We start from the raw sequence: 25,412 nt of genomic DNA, 5'->3' as shown, positions 1-25,412 counted from the left end.
TTTTTTCCAATGTGCATTACTTTGCATTTATCAACATTAAAATTAATTTGCCATTTTGTAGGCCAATTGCCTGGTTTTGTGAGATCTTTTTGAAGCTCTTTTGCTCTTAATTATCTTGACCAATTTAGTGTCATCTGCAAATTTTGCCACCTCACTGTTTACTCCTTTCTCTAGATAATTTATAATCATTAACTCGTGCTAATGCAACTAATTAAGTGGGCTGGATATATCCCATTCATAACTTTTGATGTGAAAATACAGATGTTAAAGGTAGAGGATATTGGCTTTGTAGTGTGCTAATCAGTTAATGTCTTTATTCAAGCCCTGGGTAACTGCTAAATTTGTAGATGAATTCCAGTTCTGTAGTCTCTTTCTGTAATTGCATGGTGAAATTCCTTTGTAGAAGACTGACTACTTTTAAATCCATGAGGGTATGTCTACACTACAGCACTAATTCGAACTAACTTAGTTCGAATTAGTTAATTCGAACTGAGCTAATTCGAACTAACGCATCCAGACTAAAAAACTAGTTCGAATTAGCGTTTTGCTAATTCGAACTAGCATGTCCACACAGAGTGGACCCTGAACCGGGGTTAAGGATGGCCGGAAGCAGTGCCGGCAGGGCATCAGATGAGGACTTAGAGCGTGGAGCTGCTGCCTCAGGCTAGCCGAGGGCTGTGCTTAAAGGGACCCGACCCCCACCCCGGACAGACAGTTCTCAGGGGTTCCCGCTTGCAAAGCAGTCCTGGCTTGGATTGCCCGGAGTACCCACACTGGGCACATCACAGCACTCGGCCATCAGACCGGCTGCACTTGCCGCAGGCTGCCATCTGGGGAGAGGGGACAATCGGGGGGCTGCAGGAGAGGTTCCACCCCCAGAAGCCCGCAGAGCCAGCCCAGTCCTCCCCATCGGGAGCTCGTACCCCATTCCTCCCTCACCTCTTTCCACTTACCCCTCCCTAGCCCCCCTTCCTGGTGTACAAAATAAAGGACAGTTGTGTTCAAAAATAGAATCTCTCTTTATTGAACAAAACTGGGGGAGACTGGGAAAAGGAGGTGGGAGAGGGGAAGAGAGAGGGTGGGAGAGGGGAGGGCAACTACAATGATGAGGGGTTTGGAACAGGTCCCATGTGAAGAGAGGCTAAAGAGACTGGGACTTTTCAGCTTAGAAAAGAGGAGATGGAGGGGGATATGATAGAGGTCTATAAAAGCATGAGTGGGGTGGAGAGGGTGCATACAGAAAAGTTCTCCATTAGTTCCCATAATAGAAGGACTAGAGGACACCAAAGGAAAGGAATGGGTAGCAGGCTTCAAACTAGTAACAGAAAGTTGTTCTTCACAAAGCACAGAGTCAACCTGTGGAACTCCTTGCTGCAGGAGGCTGTGAAGGCTAGAACTAGAACAGAGTTTAAAGAGAAGTGAGATAAAGTGATGGAGGTTGGGTCCATGGAGTGGTATTAGCCAGGGGGTAGGAGTGGTGTCCCTGTCCAAAGTTTGTGGAAGGCTGGAGAGGGATGGCACGAGACAAATGGCTTGGTCACTGTCTTCGGTCCATCCCCTCCAGGGTCCCTAGGGTTGGCCGCTGTCGGCAGACAGGCTACTGGGCTAGATGGACCTTTGGTCTGGCCCAGTACGGCCATTGTAAGCTCAGGGTCGGGGGTCTTAGTGGACCACCTTGATTTTCATGCACACCTGCTCCTGGGTGGCCAGGCTGGCAGCTCTCCTGCCCTAGACGGCCACTTTCCTGTGCCTAGTGCGGAGGTCGTGGACAAGGTCCACGATGTCCGCACTAGACCAGGCGGGTGCCCACCTCTTGCGGTCCCGGGCAAGCTCCCGGGAGCCGCCAGCCTGGTCCCGGGAAGAGGGGGAGGGCTGGGGGGCATCGGGTGGCTGGCTCGAGCCGTGCCAGGTGCAGGGCCTGCTGGCTGGGTGCTGGCAGGCTTGCACCTGGCACGGGCACCGTAGCCAGCCCGTGCCCCTTTAAGGGATCCGGGGCCGGGAGGGGGGCAGTAGAGTTTCCCTGGTGTTGGCCAGAGTGGCCACCAGGGAAAGCTGGGGAGGGCTAGCCTCCCACTAGTTCGAATTAAGGGGTTACACACCCCTTAATTCGAACTAGTAAGTTCGAACTAGGCTTAGTCCTTGTAGAATGAGGTTTACCTAGTTCGAACTAAGCGCTCCGCTAGTTCAAATTAAGTTCGAACTAGCGGAGCGCTAGTGTAGCGCCTATCAAAGTTAATTCGAACTAACATCCGTTAGTTCGAATTAACTTTGTAGTATAGACATACCCTGATTGAGTGACCAGGTAGGTTAAAATGTTCTCCTATAGATTTATGTGTGTTACCATTTCTGACATCTGATTTGTGTCCATTTATACTTTATCATAGAGATTATCTGGTTTGGCCAATATACATGGAAGAAGGGCATTGCTGTCATTTTATTGCATGTATCACATGTGCAGTTGTATGAGCCCCTGTTGTGGCTTATGTGGTTAGGTCTTGTGGCTGATGTCACTTGTAAAGATATGTGGACAGAGTAGGCAATGGAGTTTGTTAGGGGTAGGTGCCTGGGTTAGGGTATCTGAGGTGTGGTGTGAGAGTGCTGGAAAGGATTTGCTTCAGGTTGGGAGCTGTTTGTAGGTGAGGATTGGCCTGTCTCCTGAGAGTGAGGGATCATTTTCCAGGATAAGTTGTAGTTTGTCAATGATGCACTGGAAGGGTTTACACTGGGGGCCGTAGGTGATGACCAATGGTGTTCTGTTATTTTCCTTGTTGGACCTTTCCTGAAGTAGTTGACTTCTGGGTACTTGTCTGGCTCTGTTAAGATACAAAATTTCCCCAAATTGGAAATAATTGTGGGTGAGGACAAAGTTTAACTAGAAGTCAAATCTTTTCGATACTCTGTTTTACTTCCTATCCTATGTCCCATGTCATTTCACCTGTAACTAGAGATATCAACCCTGGTATCTTTGCCAGATTACATTTTGAGTAACTGAATTTTGTTTATCTGTAATCCCTCTGTGATTAGATATGGTATTCTTAATTTGAGTTATTTAGGATTTTGTGCAGTTAAATAGCTGCTATGTTTCTACCCCAAGATTGGACCATTTCAGAAATAGCTGAAATTGTTAGTTTTGTTCAAAATCTTTAAGAAATTTTGGTATCTTTCAGTTGCTTTGCTGTACAGGTTTTATCTAGTTCATTGTCTTTGTATCACTGAATGACAGTATTATAATAACTGTGATGCAGGGTTTGGTCTGTTACTCGAGTTTGAGCTATGCTCATTGAAGCTTGGATAGTCTGTCTTCAGATAAGTGTCATGAAAAGTTTGATACATGTTTTTAAATGACTGTATGCTTTAAATATTTCAGACCTCTAGATGGCAGCAGATACAAGTTAGATGGAAGACATTTCCAAATAAATTCAACTTCTTGACTTAAAAAATAAGTTTATTTTGATTTTGGCTTATTTTTGTTACAGCTTTTGAGATACTCTGTCTTTTTATCATGTACAAACCTCACTTTCTACATCCCCTATTGATTTCAATGAGAGTTGTACGCCAATAATGGAAGTAGGAGTTCTATTAATTTAGATGGAATGTTGATTCCTAAAAAGTCAAAGGAGTTAGCATGATCCTGTCACTGCCCAACATTAAGCAAGGTTTGGGGTTTGGCATACAGTGACCTCAGCCTGCAGACACACACATTCTTTTAAACTTTTTAATTGAAGATAAAGATAAACTGTTTAAGTATTTGCAAGATAAAATATTAAGTAAGGTTTATATTTTAACAACATCTCTTGTTTCCTTTTCCTTTAACAGAAGAGAGGTTTTTGGAAAGAAGAGTGAGGGGGGATTTGATAGCAGCCTTCAACTTCCTGAGGGGAGATACCAAAGAGGATGGAGAGAGGCTGTTCTCAGTAGTGACAGATGGGAGATCAAGGAGCAATAGTCTCAAGTTACAGTGGGGGAGGTCTAGGTTGGATATTAGGAAAAACTATTTCACCAGGAAGGTAGGGAAGTACTGGAATAGGTTACCTAGGGAGGTGGTGGAATCTCCATCCCTAGAGGTTTTTAAGTCTTGGCTTGACAGAGCTCTGGCTGGGTTGAATTAGTTGGGACTGGTCCTGCTTTGGGCAGAGGGCTGGACTTGATGACCTCCTGAGGGGTCTTCCAGCTCTATGATTCTATGACCTGACAAAGTTTTACCAACATTGGGCTGTTCAAAGTATTGCTTTTAGCTGCCACCTCCTAGTCACAGGCTTACATCAATGTTGCAAAATACACAGTTTTGGCTGGCTTAGCCAAACTCTTATTGAACAGAAGGAAAAGGAGAGAAATAGGAAATAGCTAAAAATATGGGGGCAAGGAAAATAACATGGAGGGAGCAGTAGGGATACAACAGCCTCACATCCTGGCAGGTGGTTGGGCTTCAAATGAAGTTTTAGAACTGGAGCTGATCAGCTGGGTCCTCTCTTGGTCCAGTCTGCTCAGGAAATGTCTTAAAATCAGGATGACAAAGGTACAATATTGTCTTGCTGGATCCTTAGGCCTAAGGGGATGGTGGGGGTGACAGTCATAATGAAGTTCATTCCTCTTCCCTTTATTTAGTTGTTCATCATTGTGATAGTCAGCACCTCCCCATTTCTCTTTTTTGGGAAATCCAAATGGGAGTGATGGGCAGAATAGCCAGTCCCCTTGTTATTTTGTCCACCAATTAGGCCTGATTTCTAACGCACTAACTTTTGTTCATTGTTTTCTGGTCCACACTTCTCTTGTTTGCAAGGCATGATCTTAATACAGTCCTTGAATTATATCAGTAGACTTTTTTATACTGATCCAGGCTTTTTGTCTCTCTTCTGTACCTGTTCCCATCACCATTTTTTTGTTATACTATTGTGACATTTTGGAATTTTCATTTTTTTTACTGTTGAACTTGCAATTAGGAAAAGTCCCATTTCCCCCAACATCACAACAGCGTTAGACAATTGATGTTTAGGCTCTTCCATGAGAAATAGCCTTTGAAGCATATATACTTGATAGATGGAAGAAATTATTGGTGCAAATTCTTCACATTAAGCTACTGGAAGTTCTGGGTTGGTTTAGTCTGCAGGGTTTGGTCTAATACTCAAGTTTGAGCTATGCTCATTGAAACCTTAAACCATCTTTCCTTTTGATACCTATCCATGTGTAGAATTAACATTTGTAAGATTATTTGCTACTTAATATAAATGAGACATTTTATACAATGTTACTTAGAGAAGTTCTGAGCAAACACCTTTGTAGGCTTCACATTGTAGGCTCTTACTGGTCACAGTTTCACTTCTGCTGTTCTTTTAATACAAACTTCTTAAAAAGACTAGTGAAATTTTTCCATCTGTAAACATGTATAAGGATGTCCTTTTGATTTCTAAATTTGTTGGTGATAAAGTAACATGGATTGTTTACATTACAAGATCAGCACTGGATATAGAGTAGTTTGTCAAAAACAAGTTCTCTGGACACATGTCTGGTGACATACAAATTTTGACTTGAAAATATTTATATGGACTTCCACAACTCCTTTCTTGTGGAGGAAGAAATATTACAAAAGAATTATGGATGTCATTGTGTAGATGACTACATGATGTATCAGAGGCAGCAGCTCAGGGTGGCAGGCTGCAAGCGCAGGAGGGGAGCTATTTTTTAAACTGGCTTCCTTTGTGGACTGGCTCCACCTGCCACCCCCTGCTGCTGCCTCTGATACAGAGGCAGCAGTGCGAGGTGGCAGGGGGCTCCCTGGGAGCCAGCTCTACCTCCCGGGACTGTCCTGGGCTAAGATTTCATGCGGTTGCACAACTATTCAATTATTTGATATTTAATATCCCTAAAAAGAACAACATGTTTTTAGTGTTGCGCTGTAAGGATGTTGCCTGAATGATTCAGAAATACCCAGCCTTTTCATAAGTATGCATCTATGTTCAGAACCAATTGCTGTGGATTGATTCTATATTGGCTTGATTCTTGCTGCAAGTATTTTTCTTTCAAATAGTAAGTTTTGTCTCAGCTGAATATTCTTACTGTAGAGTTAATGGTATCCATTAAGTTCAAATAAGGACATCTCCAATAGGGTACAAATAACTAGAAATGCTGACTCTTTCCCAGGCCTCTTTTGCTATGTCTCAAGAGTCTATTAGCTTTTCACTCTGAACACAACTAAGGATGTTAAATATTGAGTAATTTACTAATGGACTAATTGGACTAATAGGCACTTCCGCACGCAGCCCGGGGCCTGCGGGAAGTCCTAATGACTCCAGGCTGCACACGGCATGTCTGCTTTGAAATGTACAAGAGTCCCCAGCAGGGGCTCTTGTGCATTTCAAAGCGGAAGCATCCACGTGGAGCCTGGGGTTAGCAGGGGATTCAAAGTCTCCCACTGACCCCAGGCTCCATGCTGCACTGCCGCTTTGAAATGCCACGCTGAGCTCGGGGTCAGTTGGGGACTCTCCAGCAGACCCCAGGCTCTGTGCAGTTTGAAATGCTGCACTGGAACCTGGGATCAGCTGGGGAGTCCCCAGCTGACCCCAGGCTCCAGGTGGCGCTGCCCCTTTAAAATGTCGGGGTGGCATTTCAAAGGGGCAGCGCCTCACAGAACCCAAGCTCAGCTGTGTGGTGCTGCCGCTTTGAAACACTGTGGCGTAGCCAAGTTCTTGTTTAGTTGTTGGTTGAGGAAACAGATACAGATTGAACCTGTCTAATCCAAAACTCTCTCATCCAGAAACATCCATCATCCAGAATGATTTTCATGGTTGTGGCCAAGTTTGTTGCAGTCCCTTAAAGTTTATTTACAGCCTCCAGTCCTAGTGTTCTATGCTGTAATTTGCCACTAAAATTAGCTGTAATTTGCCACTAAAAGTCCTCTAGCAGTACAGTAAGTAATGGAAGTGTTGTAATGCTGCTAGACAATATTGACCTCCCATGGTCCAGAAAATTCCCTGGTTCAGAACTAGTCAGGTCCCGAGGGTTCTGGACTAGAAACGTTCAAACCTGTACTAGCTTCTTCATAACTGGCTTGTTTTCTTTAAGTAATTAAAGAATTTTTTTTTAAATCCAGTATTACCTGAACAGATAATTCTGCCTTTAACAAGAGACATTTCATTGAATTTTCTGAGAGATGGATGAAAGAAAAAAAAGCTTAATTAAGTATCATTATGACATTGGTTATTTTCATGTTACCTATGTATATTGCAGTATCATTGTACGGAGAGAGAGAACGTAAAGTAAGAAGCAGCCATTATTTATACGGTTAACAATCAGAGCAGCATGCATTTCTACAGAAACAATTGATGTAATATTAGCTTCGTGTTCGTAATGGTGTTTATAATTCCCTTTCCATTTGAAGCTAAAATTTTTTATTTTTTTTTTACTTCCTTCTTTCGTGGTATAAGTCTTGAACAGATTGAAAAAGTAGCTTAGAGGCATGTGATATTAGGCTGATAGTGCTGTATTCTTTACAATTCTTAGTGGTGGTCTTTTTGAGGATTAGGCTACACAGTGAGGTTGTAAAGTCTTCTGGCAATTCACTTATCTCAGATATATTCTTCATTACTTGTGACATGGCTTTCAACTCTTCATCTTCTATGCTTTTTAACAGTTCAGCCAGTATTCCATCACAATCTAGTACTCTTCTATTTGGAAGGCTCTTTATTGCTGCCATGATTACTTCATTTATTATTAACAGGTTTACTTGATATCTGCGATTGAGAATCTTTGTTAGATATCAAAAGTGGAATGAGACAGTTGTGTAATGTCACAAGCTTTATTCAGTACATGTACTGAGTGTTCAGTTACTTGAAGAAACAGAAGGGAGTATTAAGATGTATGGAAAATGAGCAAATAACATTCATTGTGCTAATTCAGAAGACGGTCTGATGAGGCAAAGAATGTGGTGTTGGGTTGAACATGGACATAACAAAAGCTATGATAATGTGCAAGAATCCTGGGAAAATATGAAGGTTCCAGAAACAGTGTACTGCCATGCAACAGATGAAAAAATATTGTTTCTTAGGAAGCATAGTTACAGAAGATGGAAATTCAGATTCTGAATTCAGTACCAGAATAGCTAGAGCAAAAGGGACATGCTGGAAGAACAAACATCAGATGAAAGGGATGTAAATTCTGTTCCTAAAAAAACTTCTAATTGATGTATGGAAAATCATGACTGAAATGCAGACACTGAAACAGGTAATAAAGGAACTGCGACATTTCAAATTATGGTAGTGTAGAAGAGTTCTAAACATATTATGGATAGACTCTGAAACTAACAAAAAAGCGTTGGGAATGACACACTCAACATATGGTGGATTTTATGAAAAGAAAGATATGATTTGTAAGGCACCTTTTAAGGGGTTTAGTGGGAAATTCATGTTTATAGGCACTGGAAAACCAGGTTGATAGCAAAATAACCTGAGGCAGAAAAACACATGAGCTGGATGATGTGATATCCTGGATGTATCAAAGGACTATTCATCCACAAAGACTTTAACATAGAATCGTACAGAGTAGGCTACCATGGTGATGGAGACACTAATAAGAACAACTAATGCCTAGGACCATTCACTGAATGAGGAGAAAATAAAACATCAAATAGCTACTCATTAAGTGAGCACTGTCCATTTTGTGCAATGAATAAGACGGAGTCCTGTGGAAAAAATAATATGAATATCATGGTATACACGGAAGGGAACCTAATTTCAAGTTGCACAATCAACCTTAATTTTGTATTTCCTCACTTTTGAACATTTGACTTTGCGATCTTGGTGATAACATAGTCTTTAGTGTGCAATAGACCTAATTTTCAGCTCCCTGGGATCCTGAAAAGTGAAAGGCTAACCTAATATGTATTTGTATACAGTAGAACCAAGGAATCTTAGACTGCCCCTGCATTAACCTCTCAGTGTATGGTTTTTTTCACATGAAAGATTCACCTGAAATTGTTAACTTTCCTCTTTAAATATACATACAAGATGCTCGTATGAAACAATCTCATTTTCTGCCTATAATGTAAAAGTTCTGGTGACGTTTTTATTTTTAGAGTAGTCTCTGCAAAGCCCAGGTCAATACTCCAGTCCATTTTTAAAGATTTTTAAATTCCATACATTGATGATCTAGGTATATGTATTTCTGGTCAGTATGAGTTAATATTTCCGTAGTGCTTGATCAACTCCACTTTTGTTTGAACAAACCACATTTATGACAAATAACACAAATAGGAAGCTGCTAAGTTGTACATTCCAGTGACTTTTTTTGTGGACAGAAGGTGGGATTTTAAAATCATGTAAGTAATTTCGGCACATAAACCCTTTTATGGGATTTTTACTCAGTTCCCGCTGCAGACATGTATGTATAGATTTTCAGTAGCACCTACATTTGTTAGAAAATCTATTTCTTAAAAGTAAAGCAGTGTAGCATTGCCTAACAGAAAAACATCATTTTTTTTCAAAGGACTAGACTCCACAATAAAACTATTTAGGGAGTAGTTTTCTGTAGGAGCAGTTTATTATTTTGTATAAATTACAAGGAAGTAGCTTTGTCAACGTGAGTTCTGTATTAAGATGTGTTTTATTCTGCTAACAACCAGCCTCCTATGTCCAACGTATGTTCTCTCTAAGTAGGGTTCTTAGTGGCTATGGTTATTTTAAATTAATTGAAACAAGTTCACCTCCTAGGAGCAAACTTCTCTAAGAGGTGTATAGATGTACTCAACTTTGGTGTTTCATTCTGCTTGCATGTGTGACTTAGCCCCTTAATCTCTTTCTGATGACACAAGCAGGACTTCCATTCACAAGGAGAGAAGCAGAATTCTGCTGTGTCAAAGAAAACTAATTTGTGTAAAGGTTTATTTCATAGATTTCCTAACCAATCCTCATATGATAGATAAGCAAAGAAACTGCAAGGATGTCTGTTAAGGATTGCAGGAGACTGAGTTTCCCCGTTTCCAGGGAGAGAATTCCACTGTTATCGTGTCATTCACTCTTTTCTTCTTTCTCACAGTTGTCTAGTGGGTGTTCTTTTGCTTCTTTTTCTTGTTTCTTCAGCAGCTATGTATTTTCTTTTTGACATTTGCTCAGAATTGCTATTTTGACTAACTCCAGGATGTGTTTCTAAAAGAGGAAAAGACAAAAAGCACTGGAGAAGCAAGAGAAGAGCTGAGCCAATGGCTTTCGCTCATTGCAGCCTTGTAACTTTAGGCTATTAGTACTAAAAAGGGAACATCTACATAGAAAATGGACATGCTCTACACTTAATTGAATCATAATAATGTGAATTATTTTACATTAAAAGCAGTTTATTTTTACACACTGGATTGGGTAATAATTCTAGATCTGTCATCTATCACTTTCCTGGTGAAATCTTGCTTTCAAAAACTCTTTTTTTTTTCAGGTGAAAATTTTGACACAGAATGAAAATGGCAAGCTGCAAGCTGCTCTGGTTAGCAATCTGAAGAGTGCAGTCACAGCAGCCTTTCTCATGTTGCCAGAAAGTTTCTCTGAAGAAGACCTCTATATGCAAATTGCAGGACTCTCCTACTCTGGTTAGTATATGTATTTGTAGTTTTTCTTGAGAATAAAGCTTTAGTTTGATAGGATAGTTTTGTAATTGAAGCAGTAATACTACACAAAGAAAGTTATGAATAGTAGGAATACAGGTACAATCTCTCTAGTTCAGCACCCTTGAAACCTGGCCAGAGCTGGACCCTGGGAAATCAATATTGTCTAGCAGCATTACCAACACTTCCATTGCTGATGGGGCTCTTAGTAGACATTTAGGACTAAATGAGACCTAAAGCCAGGACTGGTGGCTATGAACAAACTTCATGGGACCACGCCATTTAAGGCTTGATCCTTAGTTTTGCTTAATTGGAACAAGATTACACCACACTGCACTGTGCCTTCTATTGTTCATGCTCCATTAACTTCATGAGAGTTTGGTTCCAAAGGAGATCTTAGGATGTCCTGACCGAGTGTTACTGTGTTTCAGGAGACATTGAAAACACCCTTCAGAATTTATTTTGTATCAGTAGATGATAATGGCCTGAGTTCGTTCTTATGTGGGCTATTTCAACATACTTTTATTTTTAATATTGCAAAGACTTGAAAATATACATGGCATCATTCTATACTATGTAAGATCCATCTAGTCAGCATTCTGACAAATGTTAAATAAATAATTGTTCATTAAATATTATGTTTTGTGACCAAATTCTTTTGCAACTTATTTTTATTAAAAGATTTTTCTAATGCTATAATTCCATTGTGAATTATGGAAATCCTGTCCAAGTTCACAGTTATCAGTTTTTAAAGCAATCCATCCTCATTTAATTTTATATTCTCTTTTGCAATGTTCCAGTATTTTGGAAGAATGGAATAGCACAGAGTTTATTCATAATCAAAGTCTTTTAAATGAAAACTTCTAAGCATTCCATGTTTTGTATGTGAAACTCTTCACCCACCTTGGAAATGCAGAGCTCTCTGAGGTAAAAAGTGTTATGCAGTAAAAAAGAGATGAAGTGGTAAAGGATGTTTAGCTAGGCCCATTTATTAATCGGTCATGTAAACACCCCAGTTGGAATCTGTTGAAATCTCTGAAAATTGCTGTGGGATTTGCAATGATCACTAGTGATCGTGATAATTCTTAGCTATCATAGGTAATGAAACAGTTAATACCAAAGTGGGAGATGAGTTACTTGACTTAAAAATGTTGGAACTGGCTTTATTACTGTAAAATTCAAGTAAAATTCCAATTTTGGGTCATTTGAGAAAATAGTGCATGTTGATGAAGTAATTATGGACAACATTTGCTTTGATGCTGTTGTACTAAATCTTGACTATTTTCACAATCCCAGAAGATTAAATTTATTTTCTGTATCACCTGCTCAGTCCTTTTGAGACAGCAAGTATCATACTGGTATATTTGAAACTTTAAAAAAAAAAATTTAACCTAATAAAGTTGTTTGTGAGCTCTATGGAGTTACTTTTTAAACTACTGAATAACATTGCATCTTGGGCAAATTATAATTCTGCTGTGCTTGGCATGACTGAGCTTTGTTTTGCTCTCAGCTGGAGCCATTTACTTAGACTATTTTGGGGGGGAGAGGCTGTGGGAGAGCAGGCTAAGAAGTACACAGCATCCATTAAACTAAATAATAAAACTGAATTGCTGCCTTGAATTATTCAGCTCTTGAGTGTGGGGAAACAAAAATTGATTCAAGATTTTGTTGCTGTTCACATAATATTATTAGCTATGCATTAATTCAAATCAAAATGAGCTTTGTCTCCCAGATGGCTGAGTGCAGTATCTAGTGCAATGAGGCTCTGTTCCCTTGTGGGTTCTTTAGCCTGTGGTTCTCAATAGGGATGCTAATTGTGTATAATCTGGTAACTGTGTAGTCAACAAATATTTTGTTGGTTACACGATTAACTGCTGTGGTTCTGCATTGCAAGTAACTTGGGAGCTTGTAAGCAGGCAGCCTGGTTCAATCCCAGCTCGTGGTGGGAGCTACTCCCGCTGCAGCTCTACAATAACTCTGAGCTTCAGTGGGTGGGTAGCTCCTGGGACCCATCTCAAGCCGAGACTGAGCCAGGCTGCCTGCCCGCCGGCTCCTAAAATTCTTTTCCTGCAGAGCCACAGGAAGGATAGCAGCCGGGACTGAGCAAGGCTGTTGGCCAGTCTGCTAAAAAATGTACTAGCAGAGCTGCGGTAGTGGGGGTGCGGGTGGCGGGCTATGTGTAGCCAATAGCATTAATCGATAAACATCCACTTATTGCTTAATCGTTTAACCAACTACTTTATTACATCCCTAGTTCTCAACCAGGAGTACAGGATCCCCTGAGATACAGAGAGGTGTTCCATGGAGGGTATATCAACTCATCTAGATACTGGCTCAATTTTACAACAAGCTTCATAAAAAGCCATAGCAAAGTCAGTGCAAACTAAAATTTCATACAGACAATAACTTGTTTATTTTGCTCTATATGCTATGCACTGAAATACAAGTACAGGTTTTACTTCCCTGTCCAGCACCCTCAGGATCTGACCAGTTCTGAACCGGGGCATTTGCCAAACAAGGAGAGGTCAGTGCTGGCTCCTCTGATGCTGTCGGCTCTGAGCCCACTCTTGCAGCAGCAGAAGAGCTGGCATTTACTGTGGGGGCTCTCGGGAAGAGGCAGGTTGGCCGCAGAGCCCACTGCCAAACATAGGGCTGCGCTCCAGACCCTCAGCTGTGGAACTCCACAGCCCCTCTGGCTCCCCCTCCCTGAGCTTGACTGCTGCAAATGAAGCTCTGTGAGGGCAGGAAAGGAGTTACTGAGTGCGGGGGCCCATTTTTTCCCTGTGAGTGCTATGACCTGGGACCACCCACAGCCATGTCAGACAATGTAAGTCCAGACTATAGCAGTCCCACTTGTACAATATTTATATTCCAAGTGATATATTTTGTGATTATATAATAAACATGAGAAAGTAAAGCATGTTTTGCAATAATAATATGCCGGGACACTTGTATTTTAGGTCTTATTTTGTAAGTAAGTAGTTTTTAAGTGAGATGAAACTTGGGGGCACGCAAGGCAAATCAGACTCCTGAAAGGAGTACACTAGTCTGGAAAGACTGAGAGTCAATGATCTAGGCACATACTACTTGTAATTTGAATCAGTCTTGCTGTCGAAAGAACTAAGAAGTGATGTGTCGCACTTAACAAAGGAGTCTTATCACAAAAAAACCCCCAGTGGCGTGAGGGGTCAGGGCAAGTTTTTTATCAGAACAAGCGAGTATATAAATTAGTAGTTGTGGTCACAAAGGCATGAAGTGTTACTTCAGAGGTAGAATAGTTACTGCATCTGATCTATTTATTACTGCATTTCTGATATAAGGGTAGAAGAGAAAAATGGTAGCTGAAAAATGAAGCAGTGTGCTGGGTTGGGAGCAGGAGTAGAGTGTCAGCGTCAGTGGGCCCACATGGCCAGCAGGCATGTGAAGCAGCAGTGCCTGCTGAGAGAGAAGCACAGTGATGTAGCAGAATTAAAATGTATCCTGTTGCAAATGAAAGAGGGAGAAGAGGCACGACAGATGTGGTGATTAGAAGAAGCAGCAAATAGAGAAGGAAGCCTTATTGAAGGTACAGGGACACACCATCCTGACGTACAGTAAGAAAAGCAAATATAGTAGCCAACAATCTTGGCTTAAAAATGAAGCTTACAGGAAGTGGAAACTGGGACAGAGGTCTAGGGAAGAATATCAATCTATTGCTCGAGCATGCAAGGCTGTAATCAGGAAGGCCACAGCACCACTGGAATTGCAGCTAGCAAGGGATGTGAAAGGGTCCCACAGGCATGTTAACAATAAGGTCGTAAGGGAAGGTGTGGGACCCTTAGTAAATGAGGGGGAGAACCTTTTATTTCTCCACTGAATGCTACCCACCTCCTCCCATGCTGTGCTGCCTAGTTCAGTGGGCTGGTTGCTGACCTTGTCTGTGAAGACAGAGGCAAAAAAAAAAAAAAAAGCATTTAATACTTCAGCTTTTCCCACATTATCTGTCACTAGGTTAAGAACTATTTAGAAAAGCTGGACTTACACAAATCCATGGAGTAGGAGCTAAAGCATCTGAGGGTCCTGAGGGAGTTGGCTGATGTGATTGCAGAGCCATTGGCCATTATCTTTGAAAACTCGAGGCAATGGCAGGAGGTCCCAGATGACTGGAGAAAGGCAAATGTGGTGCGCATCTTTTAAAAAGGGAAGAAGGAGAATCTGGGGAACTATAGACCAGTAAACCTCACCCGAGTCCCTGGAAAAATCACAAAAGGAATCTATTTTGAAGCACTTGGAGGAAGGGAAAGTGATCAGGAATAGTCAACATGGATTTACCAAGGGCAAGTCATGTCTGACCAACATGATTGCCTTTTATGATGAGGTAACAGGCTCTGTGAATATGGGGAAAGTGGTAGACATGATATACCTTGATTTGAGCAAACCTTTTGTTATGGTCTCCCACAGTATTCTTGCCAGCAAGTTAAAGTATGAATTGGATAAATGGACTGTAAGGTGGATAGAAAGCTGGTTAGATTGTTGGCCTCAGTGGGTAGCAATCAATGGCTCAATGTCTGGTTGGCAGTCATTATCAAGCAGAGTGCTCCAAGGGTCAGATCTCAGGCCGGTTTTGTTCAGCATCTTCATTAATTACCTGGATGAGGAGATGGATGGCACCCTCAGCAAATTCATGCCTGACACTAAGCTAGAGGGAGAAGTAGATATGTTGGAGGGTAGGGACAGAATCCAGGACCTAAAAAAGTTGGAGGATTGGGCCAAAAGAAATCTGAGGTTCAATGGAAGAATCCCAACCACTGCTAGAGGACCAACTGACTAAGCAGAAGTTCTGCAGAAATGGACCAAAGCATTACAGTGGATGAGAAGCTGGATATGAGTCAACAGTGTGTCCTTGTAGCCAAAAAGGCTAACAGCATAGTGGGTGCATTAGTAGGAACTTTGCCAGCAGATCTAGAGAAGTGATTATTCCCCCTTTATTTGGCAACGATGAGGCCACATCTGCAATATTGCATACAATTCTACCCCCCCCCCCATCACAGAAAAGATGTGGACACATTGGAGATAGTCCAGTAGAGGGCAACAGAAATGATTAGGGGGGTGGAGCACATGACTTATGAGGGGAGGCTGAAGGATTTGGGCTTATTTAATCTATAGAAGATAAGAGTTAGGGGGGATTAGATAGCAACCTTCAATTACCTGAAGGGGGGTTCCAAAGAGGATGGAAAGAGGCTATTCTCAGTGGTGACAAAGGACAAAGCAAGGAGCAATGGTCTCAAGTTGCAGTGTAGGACGTCTGTTAGATATTAGGAAAAACTATTTCATTGGGGGCAGGGTAAAGCACTGGAATGGGTTACAAAAGGAGGTAGTGGAATCTCCATCCTTAGAGGTTTTTAATCCTGATTTGACAAAGCCATAGTTGTGTGATTTAGTTGGGATTGGTCCTGCTTTTAGCAGGGGGTTGGACTCAGCGACCTCCTGAGATCTCTTCCAATCCTATGATTTTATGAGGAAGCTGCAGAGCTGGCCAAGTGGGTCTGCTGTGCACTGAAATCCAATGACTGGTTTAGGAACTACATGGTTTTACTATCTAGTACATATTGAAAATAGGGATGTTAAATTTTGATTAGTCAACTAAGCGAGTAGTCGATGAAATTTCCATTGACTATTCAATTAGTAAGGGATGGGGTGGGGTGCTTCTTATCCTTGCTATGCCTCTGTATTTTACATATAAGAGCCATGGGCAGTTCCCGCTCGCCTGGGGTTCCGCTCTGCCTTTGAAATATAGCAAGACCTCCATGGGGCTCCTGTTAGATTTCCAAGGGAGAGGCACAGCACCAGCTCCTGCTCTCTTCCTCTTGCTACCTCTCTCTGATAGAGGCAGCGAGGGCGGGGAGCAACTAGTCTAGTCACTACTCAACTACCCGATAAGCTTATGCTTATTGGGTAGCTGACTACTCGCTTACATCCCTATTTGAAAAAGGAAATGGGGGGTGATGGAAATGAGTAAAAGTATAAGTTATAGATACTAAAATACAGATATTCAATCTTGTTGTCTGAGGGCTGTGTTGTGTTAAAGTACGTTACAAAACAATTCATACCTAGAGAAATGGGATGTTAGTCATGTGATCTAAAGTTAGCCTTCAGATGCATGAAAGGCACTTGCCATTGACTTCTGCAAAGCATTTGCTCTCTACCTATGGTATTCCTAAAGTGTTTGTGGTAGGTAGGCATCACTGGTGTGGTGTCCTTACAGGTCCTTACTGCTGCTCCATCAGTGATGATGACTGTTCAGCTCTGTGTTTGACCCCTCTGTGTGTCATGTTGGTGTGCACAAATAGCCAACACAGCAGACTCCGAGAGAGCCTTTCCAAAAATTAGATAACGATTGACGGCAACAGGTCAGGTCTATTATAGATACAGCACAGTTCTAACTTCTCTGGATCAGATGTAAACAGTTAGGCTAACACATGTTTGCTCGTTACAACAGACTCCACTCAGGCAGTAGCATGAAATATTCCACTGTCGCCTACATCAGACAAAGACAACTCCCTTGGGGTACACTTTTATACATAGGTACAAACAATTTACACATCACTCCTGACGTATCAAGTTTCCACCTTCTGTTTCATGGTTACCCCAACATCACTGTATACTTAGAAGTTCTATTATATCGCCAGTTTAGACCCTGCCCTGAACCTGGATTGGTATGTTCCTATTATCTACGGGGTGTGTCTTGGTACCGAGATGTTTCTTGACAACATGTTCCATTACAGCTCTTCAGTGTATAGTTTGTGCTTAGTACCTGTTAGGTATGAGTGTTTATGTAATATCAGCCCTGTTCTTGCCAATTTCTGTGGATATAAAGCACCGTCAATTCTCAGGATAATTTTACACTTGGTTGTCTGTTAAGATTGTCATGTGAGTGCTAAACTTCATTTGTTGGGCTTTTCAACTATTTTAGAGTGATGGGATTCACTGAGTGTGGTGGGGTTTTTTCTCTTTTTTTAATTAACTAAAAATGTCAGCACAGTGGGCTAGTGGAAGCACAATATGGTGTGAACCAGATGCCCATCTCTGAGCTATTCTCAATCTGGCAGGTGTCTGGAAAGTACTTCATTATTAGAAGACAGTCCTCATTGAGTGCATGTGGCTTCTGAATAATCAGAGCATAAACAGCTTCAAATGAATGGTGTGTAATTCTATGCCATATTAATCTCCTGTGTGTTCTGTGGCTTTGTGTTCTTTGTTTCTGATTCCAAGTATGTTGACTATTTTTCTTTCTTTGGTTTAGGTGATTTCAGAATGATAATTGGAGAAGATAGGTCAAAGGTGCTAAATATAGTGAAACCAAATGTACCCCATTTTCAGAAGCTCTACAGTAACATATTACAGGAGTGCCCTCAAGTGGTGTATAAGCACCAGCTGGGCAGGCTAGAGGTAAATGGTTTACATTGTACATTTTAAACCCACAGATTGAATTGCTTTATTACTTAGCAGGAATTGCATAATGCACCAGTGTGAATTTCTCTAGTTTTTCTGGTTTGCATTTATTATGCTTCTGTTACTGAAATAATTCCAGCAATTATGGCACAAATATCAATCAGTAAGTACAAGTTTTAGCTCTTATTCACAGTAAACTGCTGTTCAGCCTCTCATTGGGTATTGCTGAGAGTCTTGGCACGGGGATAGGAGGAGATTGGTTTAAAACAGGTGGCTTGATAACTGCCATTGAGAAGCAGCAGATTGTAGAGTGTGATAGCCAAAAGCAGATGGTTTGCAGCAAATAATTGGGAAATAACTCACAGGCAGTGTTCCCTCTAAGATTCACTGCCGCTCAGCTTCACAGGTGATCAATCAGTCCTGTCCAGTCATAGGCTCAGGGCTTTGTGCATGCAGCTGACTGACTGGGTGTGGCTAATGAATCACCTGTGAAGCTATGCTGGAAACACTGCTTATAGATATTACTATCTGCAACCAAATTAGCTGAGGCTTGAATGAAAGAAGTTTAAGTTCTAGCCACACAGTTCAGTGATGGCTGATGAAAATGCTGGGCCTTTTGAATTACCCCTCATTCCAAGTTGCAGGTGTTTATGTGCTTATGTGCAATACTGGGGTATCCTGTCTGTTTTGTTCACTCTGTCCTAGTGCGCATGTTCTAAAGATTAGTGAAATACGGCAATCAAAACCATGTATACAGTAATGCAGACCAGTAATTATTACCTACTCTCAGTTCAGTTCACAGAGAATCTTTGCATTTTAAGTGAACACCCTACTTTCTGAGAGGCTCGCTGCTCTGTCCTTAGCAGGGAGCAGCTGCCACAGCGGAGGGAGAAGTACCCTTCCTCTGTGCATGGCAGCCCTGAGCCGCTGGAAGGGACTGACTCATTAAGCAGCTGCTTGCCATGCTGCCCTGCATCTTAGAGTGAACTTTGATTTTTTTTGAGACTTTCTAGTAAGTTCAGAAATAAAAAACTGGAAAATTTGGAGCAAAGGATGGTGATCAGAACATTTCCTTAAAGTTACATAAACCTGACATGGTGCAAAGTTTAAGGCAGATAAGAGACATTTTTCAGTTTTAATAAAAACTAATATTAAGATAGTGAAAATATGACATTAATAATTTTGCTTAATGCTTGATCATTTTCAGCACATGGAATGTTGTGTGTCTTTGAAGACTATATTTCTTTTCTGCATTTACTTTGAGTAATTTGAGTAAATTAAAAATGAACATATGCAGTTGTGTTCCTGACTTGCTTGCAGTATCAGCAAGATAGCATGTGCAATTTACATGGCTACCTAAAAATAAAAAAATTGAATCTTGCTTGCACTTACGTTGTCTTTAAAGGTTATGGTTGAGATGCTGCTTTTTTAGGACCTAGGAAGCTTTCACTTCTGTTGCCTATGACTCTTTGTACAAGTGTGTGTATGTATAATAGACTGTATTATCTTTCTGCATATATGTGCAACTTTGTAGCTTTATGATTAGTATAGCTTTAGTAGGGATCAAATGTAACCAAAACCCTTTTGTGCTTTCTTGGGAAAAGTGTGGATTTTGTGTTAACTGTTTCTTTACAAGATGTGACTTTGACTCTTGAATTCAGTTTCCCCTGTTTTTTGTTTTTGTTTTGTTTTGTTTTGGGATTTTGGGGTTTTTTTGTTGTTTTTTTTGCATTTGTGATGTTCAGATTGATAAAAGTCCAGAAGGTCAATTCATGCAGCTTATGGCTTTGCCGAGGACTCTTCAACAAAAGATCACTTCTTTTGTGGACCCTCCTGGGAAGAACAGAGATGTGGAAGAGGTTTTACTGCAAGTAGCCCATGACCCTGACTGTGGATTAGTAGTATATCAGGGTAGGTCTAAGGCTGCAGAGAGGCAGTCCCTGACTGGACATGATATACAGGTTGAACCTCACTAGTCTAGCACTCTCTGGTCTGGCAACATCTGTGGTCCAGCATGTTTTTAGTTAGCCAGATATCCACTTATCATGGATGTGGCCAAATTTCCCACGTCCCATAAAGTTTGCTTATAGCCACCGATCCTGGGCTGTTGTTTAGCTCTAATTTATCCCTAAATGTCTTCTAAGACCCCGGTAAGCAGTAGAAATTTAATAATGATGCTGGACAATATTGACCTCCCACAGTCTAGTAAATTCTCTGGTACTGCACCTGTCAAGTGCCAGACTATAGGGGTTCAACCTGTATTTAAGAATTGATTTTATTATACTACGTGGAAACAGCTTAAGAGAATCCAGTCCAACAATTTAAGAGGGTGGAGGGAAAAGAGAGAAAATTTGATTCTGAGATGTTGCATTGTATTCAGATGCTTAATTTTAGGATATAATAGATGCAAACACATTCTCATAAATCTTCAGGTTATTATATCATCTTCCTCTTGTCTATATTAATGTGGAAAAATATAAATTTCCTGTTTCCAATCCTAAATAAACTTGGTTTAATTTGAATATTTAATTTTCTGGTTGCCTGAGAAGATTGTCTCTCCTGTTAGGACAAATGCACAGTTTCAATTAAATATTGAACTTCATATCAGTGGTATGCTAATTGATTCATTTGAATTTGGAAGAATAATGCTAACAAACTGCAAAATCCTTACATTATAATTAGCATATATGTGGGATGTCAAGGCAGACATATCAAACTTTGGGCAAAAGCACCCGAACTGCTTTTCACCTTCATGAGCTGTCCCTCTAGGTCAGGGTTGAATCATGCAAGCAGGTTAATGTATACATGCTTATGCTGCTGCCACCAATGTTGTTCTGTAGATAAAAGAGCTGTAAAATGCTAATTTTCTCAAAGGCAGCAGCATGCGGTACGGGGTCTGGCTCCCCACACATCCGTTCCATGCACTGGCTCCTGGGGTGTTGCCCCACATGTAAACATGAAACAGCAGTTATATTAATATATGAATATTAATACATGAATTTAAACATCCCTAATTAAGACAGATGCTCTTCTACATTCTCAGGTTGTGATAGTGTACAACAGCTGTGTTATGCAGAAAAGTTCACACACAAATGTGCATTATAATTTAGTTTTCTTTTGTAGCGCAACTTAAATGCTTTCTCTAAAATGGACTAATCAATTTTGGAAGTATTTTTAGAGCCACTATTTTTAATTATATTTTTACAGCAATGTCTAAGGACTAACCAATAATGAAGATCAACTGTACTTGACACTGTGTCAAAACAGAATAGACTTGCCTTTCCTCAAAGAACTTATAAACTAAACTTACATGTCTGTTTAGAGACAGAGCAGGAGAAAATGCTATAAAACAGTATGTGAAAACATAATTTCATATTGAAATAGTTTGTTAATTTCTTTAACAAGCCAGGCAGTGAAATGGCAAAGCACTGTTGTGACTGGCAACTGGGGTCAGAAATATAATGGGGAAGATTGAATGAATGGAATCAAACTCTACTAATTACTACCAAGTCTTCAACATTGATTTTCCATATAAACAATGCAATGTTTTACAAAACTGTTTAAAAGAGCATTTGGAACAAATTCTCAAATGAACATGACAAAGCAAAATAGAAAGTTTTTGTTAAGAGAATTGCAAGTTTTACTTGCAGGCTGTTTTATTGAATAACTGAAAAAATATTTAACTTGTGATTTTTTTTCTTAAAAACATTTTTTAAGACGAGGATGGATAACATCTGTGTGTTTTATATCCTTTCTCTGTACACAGGCATTTCAGGAATTGTGAGATCTTCCAGTCTAATACAAAGTTCTAAAACCATACTAACAGCTGGTAAGAACATATGCTATTATGTACAAATGGGCCTTTAGGTTTCAGAAAATACAAATCTTAAAGCCTCAAGTTCTCTTTGTTACAGAAATTCAAATTATAGACTTTTTGATCTTGGAAAAGAGAGAAACCACTATAAACTGTCATTGGTAATCACGTCTCTATTTTCTATAACTATTGGGAAATCATGAAAAGTCAGAGGGAATCTGACGTGGCATGTGGTGGGGATATGAAGACTCTGTGTGTGTGCGTGCGCGCGCGCGCAGGGGGGCTGGAGCTTTCCCTGCCTGATGTGTACAGGGATGCATAAAACCATGTAGAAAATAGATAAAATCACCAGCTGGGTGCAAGAGGCTGACTGGGGGCTCACCCCATCCTCTGCCAGGAATTGCCCCAGCTTCAAGCCTCCTGCCCCCCCCCCCCAGGGGCCTTTTAGCAAGGGCAAGGGGGCTGAAGCTCCCCTCCATTGATTCAAGAACATTACTAGCTGTTCCCCTTCATCAGGGAGCTAGGGGAAAGTGTGCAGTTGGTTCAATTCCTCAATCTGGCTGGGGAGTGTGGTGAGTAGATGAACCAGGGGACATGCACCCCTCCCCCAGCTGTGTCTACTGGAGCTGCAGCAGCCACAGATAGGCGCATCTCACATGGCCCCAAGCTGCTGCAGTGAGAGAGGGCTGAGGTCCGTCTGTCTGAGAGTCCATTTGTTCAAGAACTCCTCCTAAACTATAAAAATTAGGAGCACCAAGTTTGGTATGCAGCTTCCTCTTACTGTAACTTAAAGCAAGGTTAGAATCTGGTTGTGCCAGGACAATGTCATGTGCCTGGAATTCAACTGTGTCTCATAAAATTCTGGTCTGGTAGGAGGGAATCATATGGTGGAATGACCATGAGAGGCAGCAATCACCCCAGCGGGAAGCTACTAGCTAGAAGCAGCTGACATCCCAGGGAGCACTGGTGGGAGGCACATGAGGCTTCCCCACCCCTGGGCCAGGCTGGGGAGTATGTGTGTCTGTGTGTGGTTCTGCCCTGTAGACCACTTGGCTAATTTGTACTGATGTTTGGAGCCCCGGTGCTGCTCCCTGTGAGGGCTAGAAAGGTGTCGGGGGGCTTGTTTCTCGGCCGTACGTCCAAGTTGTGTGGCAGGGAGAGCTGCATGGTCAGGGTGGTGCTCCATGGCCGGCTTCCTGCCACAAGGCTTGTCCCGAGTGCCTGCAGCTTTAAGAGCTGTCAGGAGACAGGAACTGTAGAGTTGTGATTAGTATGGACGAAATGTCCACCAGGGCACCTGTTTTATTTCCTGGAGGTCTCTTCTTTTGAAAGAAAACCCTTCTCCCCGTCCACACACGCCTTTTTCTGAAAGAGTTCTTTCGGAAAAGGCGTTCTTGTAGAAAGAGGACACCTGTTTTATTTCCTGGAGGTCTCTTCTTTTGAAAGAAAACCCTTCTCCCCGTCCACACACGCCTTTTTCTGAAAGAGTTCTTTCGGAAAAGGCGTTCTTGTAGAAAGAGGATTACCGCTGTCGGAAAAACCCCTCTGTTCTTTCAATTTACTTTCAAAAGAATGTGATTGCAGTGTGGACGTAACTCAAGTTTTGTTGGAAAAACAGCTGTTTTTCTGACAAATCTCTGTGGTGTAGGCTTATCCTATCAGTGAGTTTGAGCTCCATGACGGGAATGTCCAGTTGGAGACCTTCCTACCTTCAGGCCATCCCTTATCCAGCCTTCCTCAGGGGGCAGCTGGTGGGAGGGCCTTGACCCCTAGGCCACTCAAGAACCCACCCAACCTCCCCTACCTTCAGGCCGTCCCTTATCTGGCCTTCCCATGAAAATTTTGGCTTAAGTGCCGTCATTCTGTGGCAGAGGCAGAATCCAATTTTCCAGGATCATATTCAACTACTTAAACTTTGATACAATCTTTCTGCAATTGAAGCAGGTTTGAACCTGGGACCTCTGGAGCTTAGTGTAAGAGCCACTACAACTTGAGCTATAAATCCAGCTGGCTCTGCTTAAGCTGTAGAGCTTGTTCTTATCTCTCCCTGTAAGTGGTCTGTGTCACTGCTTTGGATAGTGAACCTCACTCACTGCGTGAGTGGGTTACACAATTTTCTAACTCATTGCACCCTTTCCAAATTCTCATTGCACCCTTTCCAGCAAAGGGCAGGTGTCCTACAGACAATATTCCTTCAGAATTACCCGGGATTCATCCCTACAGAACTGTTCATCTTGCACTGAACTGAGGCAGGGATTCTGTGGGGAAAATATATACATGAGCATGGAATTGAAGGTTTTATCACCATGCATATACATAGGACAACTGAATTAAGATTAGATATTTCATAATTTCAGAATGCTTGACTACACACCCTTAATTTTCTTTTAACATGGGGTTGTGGATTTAATAAATACTTTGTTTACATTTGTATCCTGCTAGATCTCTTGCAGGAGTTCAGGAAAGAATATTTCAGCAGCTGCTCTGCTCCACACTGCTACCGCTGCTGAAACTGACAAGCAGCGGACTTGGGGAAGCTGCAAAGCAGAGCAGTTGGGGTGCTGCCTGGCACCGAGCAGGAGGGTGAAGGGCAGCGCTGCAGGACCAACTTGGCAGCACCCTACCTGCTCTACCCGCGGCTTCCCCAAGTCCGCCACTCATCAGTTTCTGCGGTGGTGGACTTGGGGAAGCCGTGGGGTGGTCCCGCAGCATTGCTCAGGTGAGGGGCGACCCGGCACCCCAGCTGCTCTGCCCCGCCGCTTCCCCAAGTTGCTGCTGCCGCTTGCAGCCCCAGCTGGCCTGTCGCCAGCAGCTGCGCGGAGCTTCCCCCACCTCCCTGCAAAACGGCGGAGGGTTTGCCCCACTCTGCGCCGTTTCCTGCTGACACCCCCTCCCAGCCCCTCTCAACCCCCCTTCCAGAGTACCTCCTGATACTCCGGCATATCCAATAATCCGGCACCCCCTGGGTCCCAAAGGTGCCGGATTATCGGAAGTTTACTGTATTATGCTTTTAACTCTAAATTTCCTTACTACACTTTGAACTAGCACAGACTTGAAAAAGTGTTATAGATCTTTGCTTATGTATCCCTCTGTCCGTTACACCCTTCTTTCTCTGTCACACAAGTGTGTAGATAAATCTGGCAATGCCAGTGGTTTGAAGCTCTGCATCCATTTTCCTTCCATGCATGGCAATTATGTCAAGGCCTGTTGTCTGCAGTCCCATCACTAATACATTTGTGCCACATTATTTTTCCTACCATCATGCTAGCTGAAAACTAATGACTGATAGTTCTTACAGTAGAAAAGGAGATAAAGTATCAGTATTGCAGAAATTTCCAGGTGAACACTAAATGATTGTTAATTAGTACAGTTAGTAAAGGACATTTGATGCTTTTTGTAGTAGCTTTGCTGCTTTAAAAAAGAAACAGTGGATTGTGTAACACCTATAATTCAGCTGTTAACAAGTTAGTCTATATACCACGCTGCTAAATAAAAAGTACTTCTTCGAGTGGCTCCGTGGGTGCTCCACTCTTGGTGTTGGGTCCTGTCCCAGCACCGCGGCTCGGAGAATTCTCATAGGTGTGT

General features: G+C 41.8%; 1 protein-coding gene and 1 long non-coding RNA gene across 7 annotated transcripts in view; both read left to right on the top strand.

The window, feature by feature from the left end:
* Window positions 1-25,412, top strand: part of TAMM41 (TAM41 mitochondrial translocator assembly and maintenance homolog) — a 52,188-nt gene that overhangs the window by 16,452 nt on the left and 10,324 nt on the right. For 4 of the 6 annotated variants that reach the window (XM_075939628.1, XM_075939627.1, XM_075939632.1 and 1 more), the window contains 4 exons: window positions 10,417-10,567; window positions 17,865-18,010; window positions 19,759-19,924; window positions 21,780-21,842. In XM_075939628.1, the coding sequence (XP_075795743.1) occupies window positions 10,417-10,567; window positions 17,865-18,010; window positions 19,759-19,924; window positions 21,780-21,842 (526 nt within the window). The remainder of the gene's footprint in view (window positions 1-10,416; window positions 10,568-17,864; window positions 18,011-19,758; window positions 19,925-21,779; window positions 21,843-25,412) is intronic. The other 2 variants (XM_075939630.1, XM_075939631.1) reach the window with 2 other exon arrangements.
* On the top strand, window positions 21,851-23,852 carry LOC142830982 (uncharacterized). The gene is made up of 2 exons (XR_012906561.1): window positions 21,851-23,142; window positions 23,257-23,852. It is a non-coding gene; the product is annotated as an uncharacterized LOC142830982 (long non-coding RNA).

This window comes from Pelodiscus sinensis, chromosome 11 (genome assembly GCF_049634645.1).
Source record: "Pelodiscus sinensis isolate JC-2024 chromosome 11, ASM4963464v1, whole genome shotgun sequence".
Taxonomy (NCBI): Eukaryota; Metazoa; Chordata; order Testudines; family Trionychidae; genus Pelodiscus; species Pelodiscus sinensis.
This window is presented reverse-complemented; position numbering and strand designations above follow the sequence as displayed.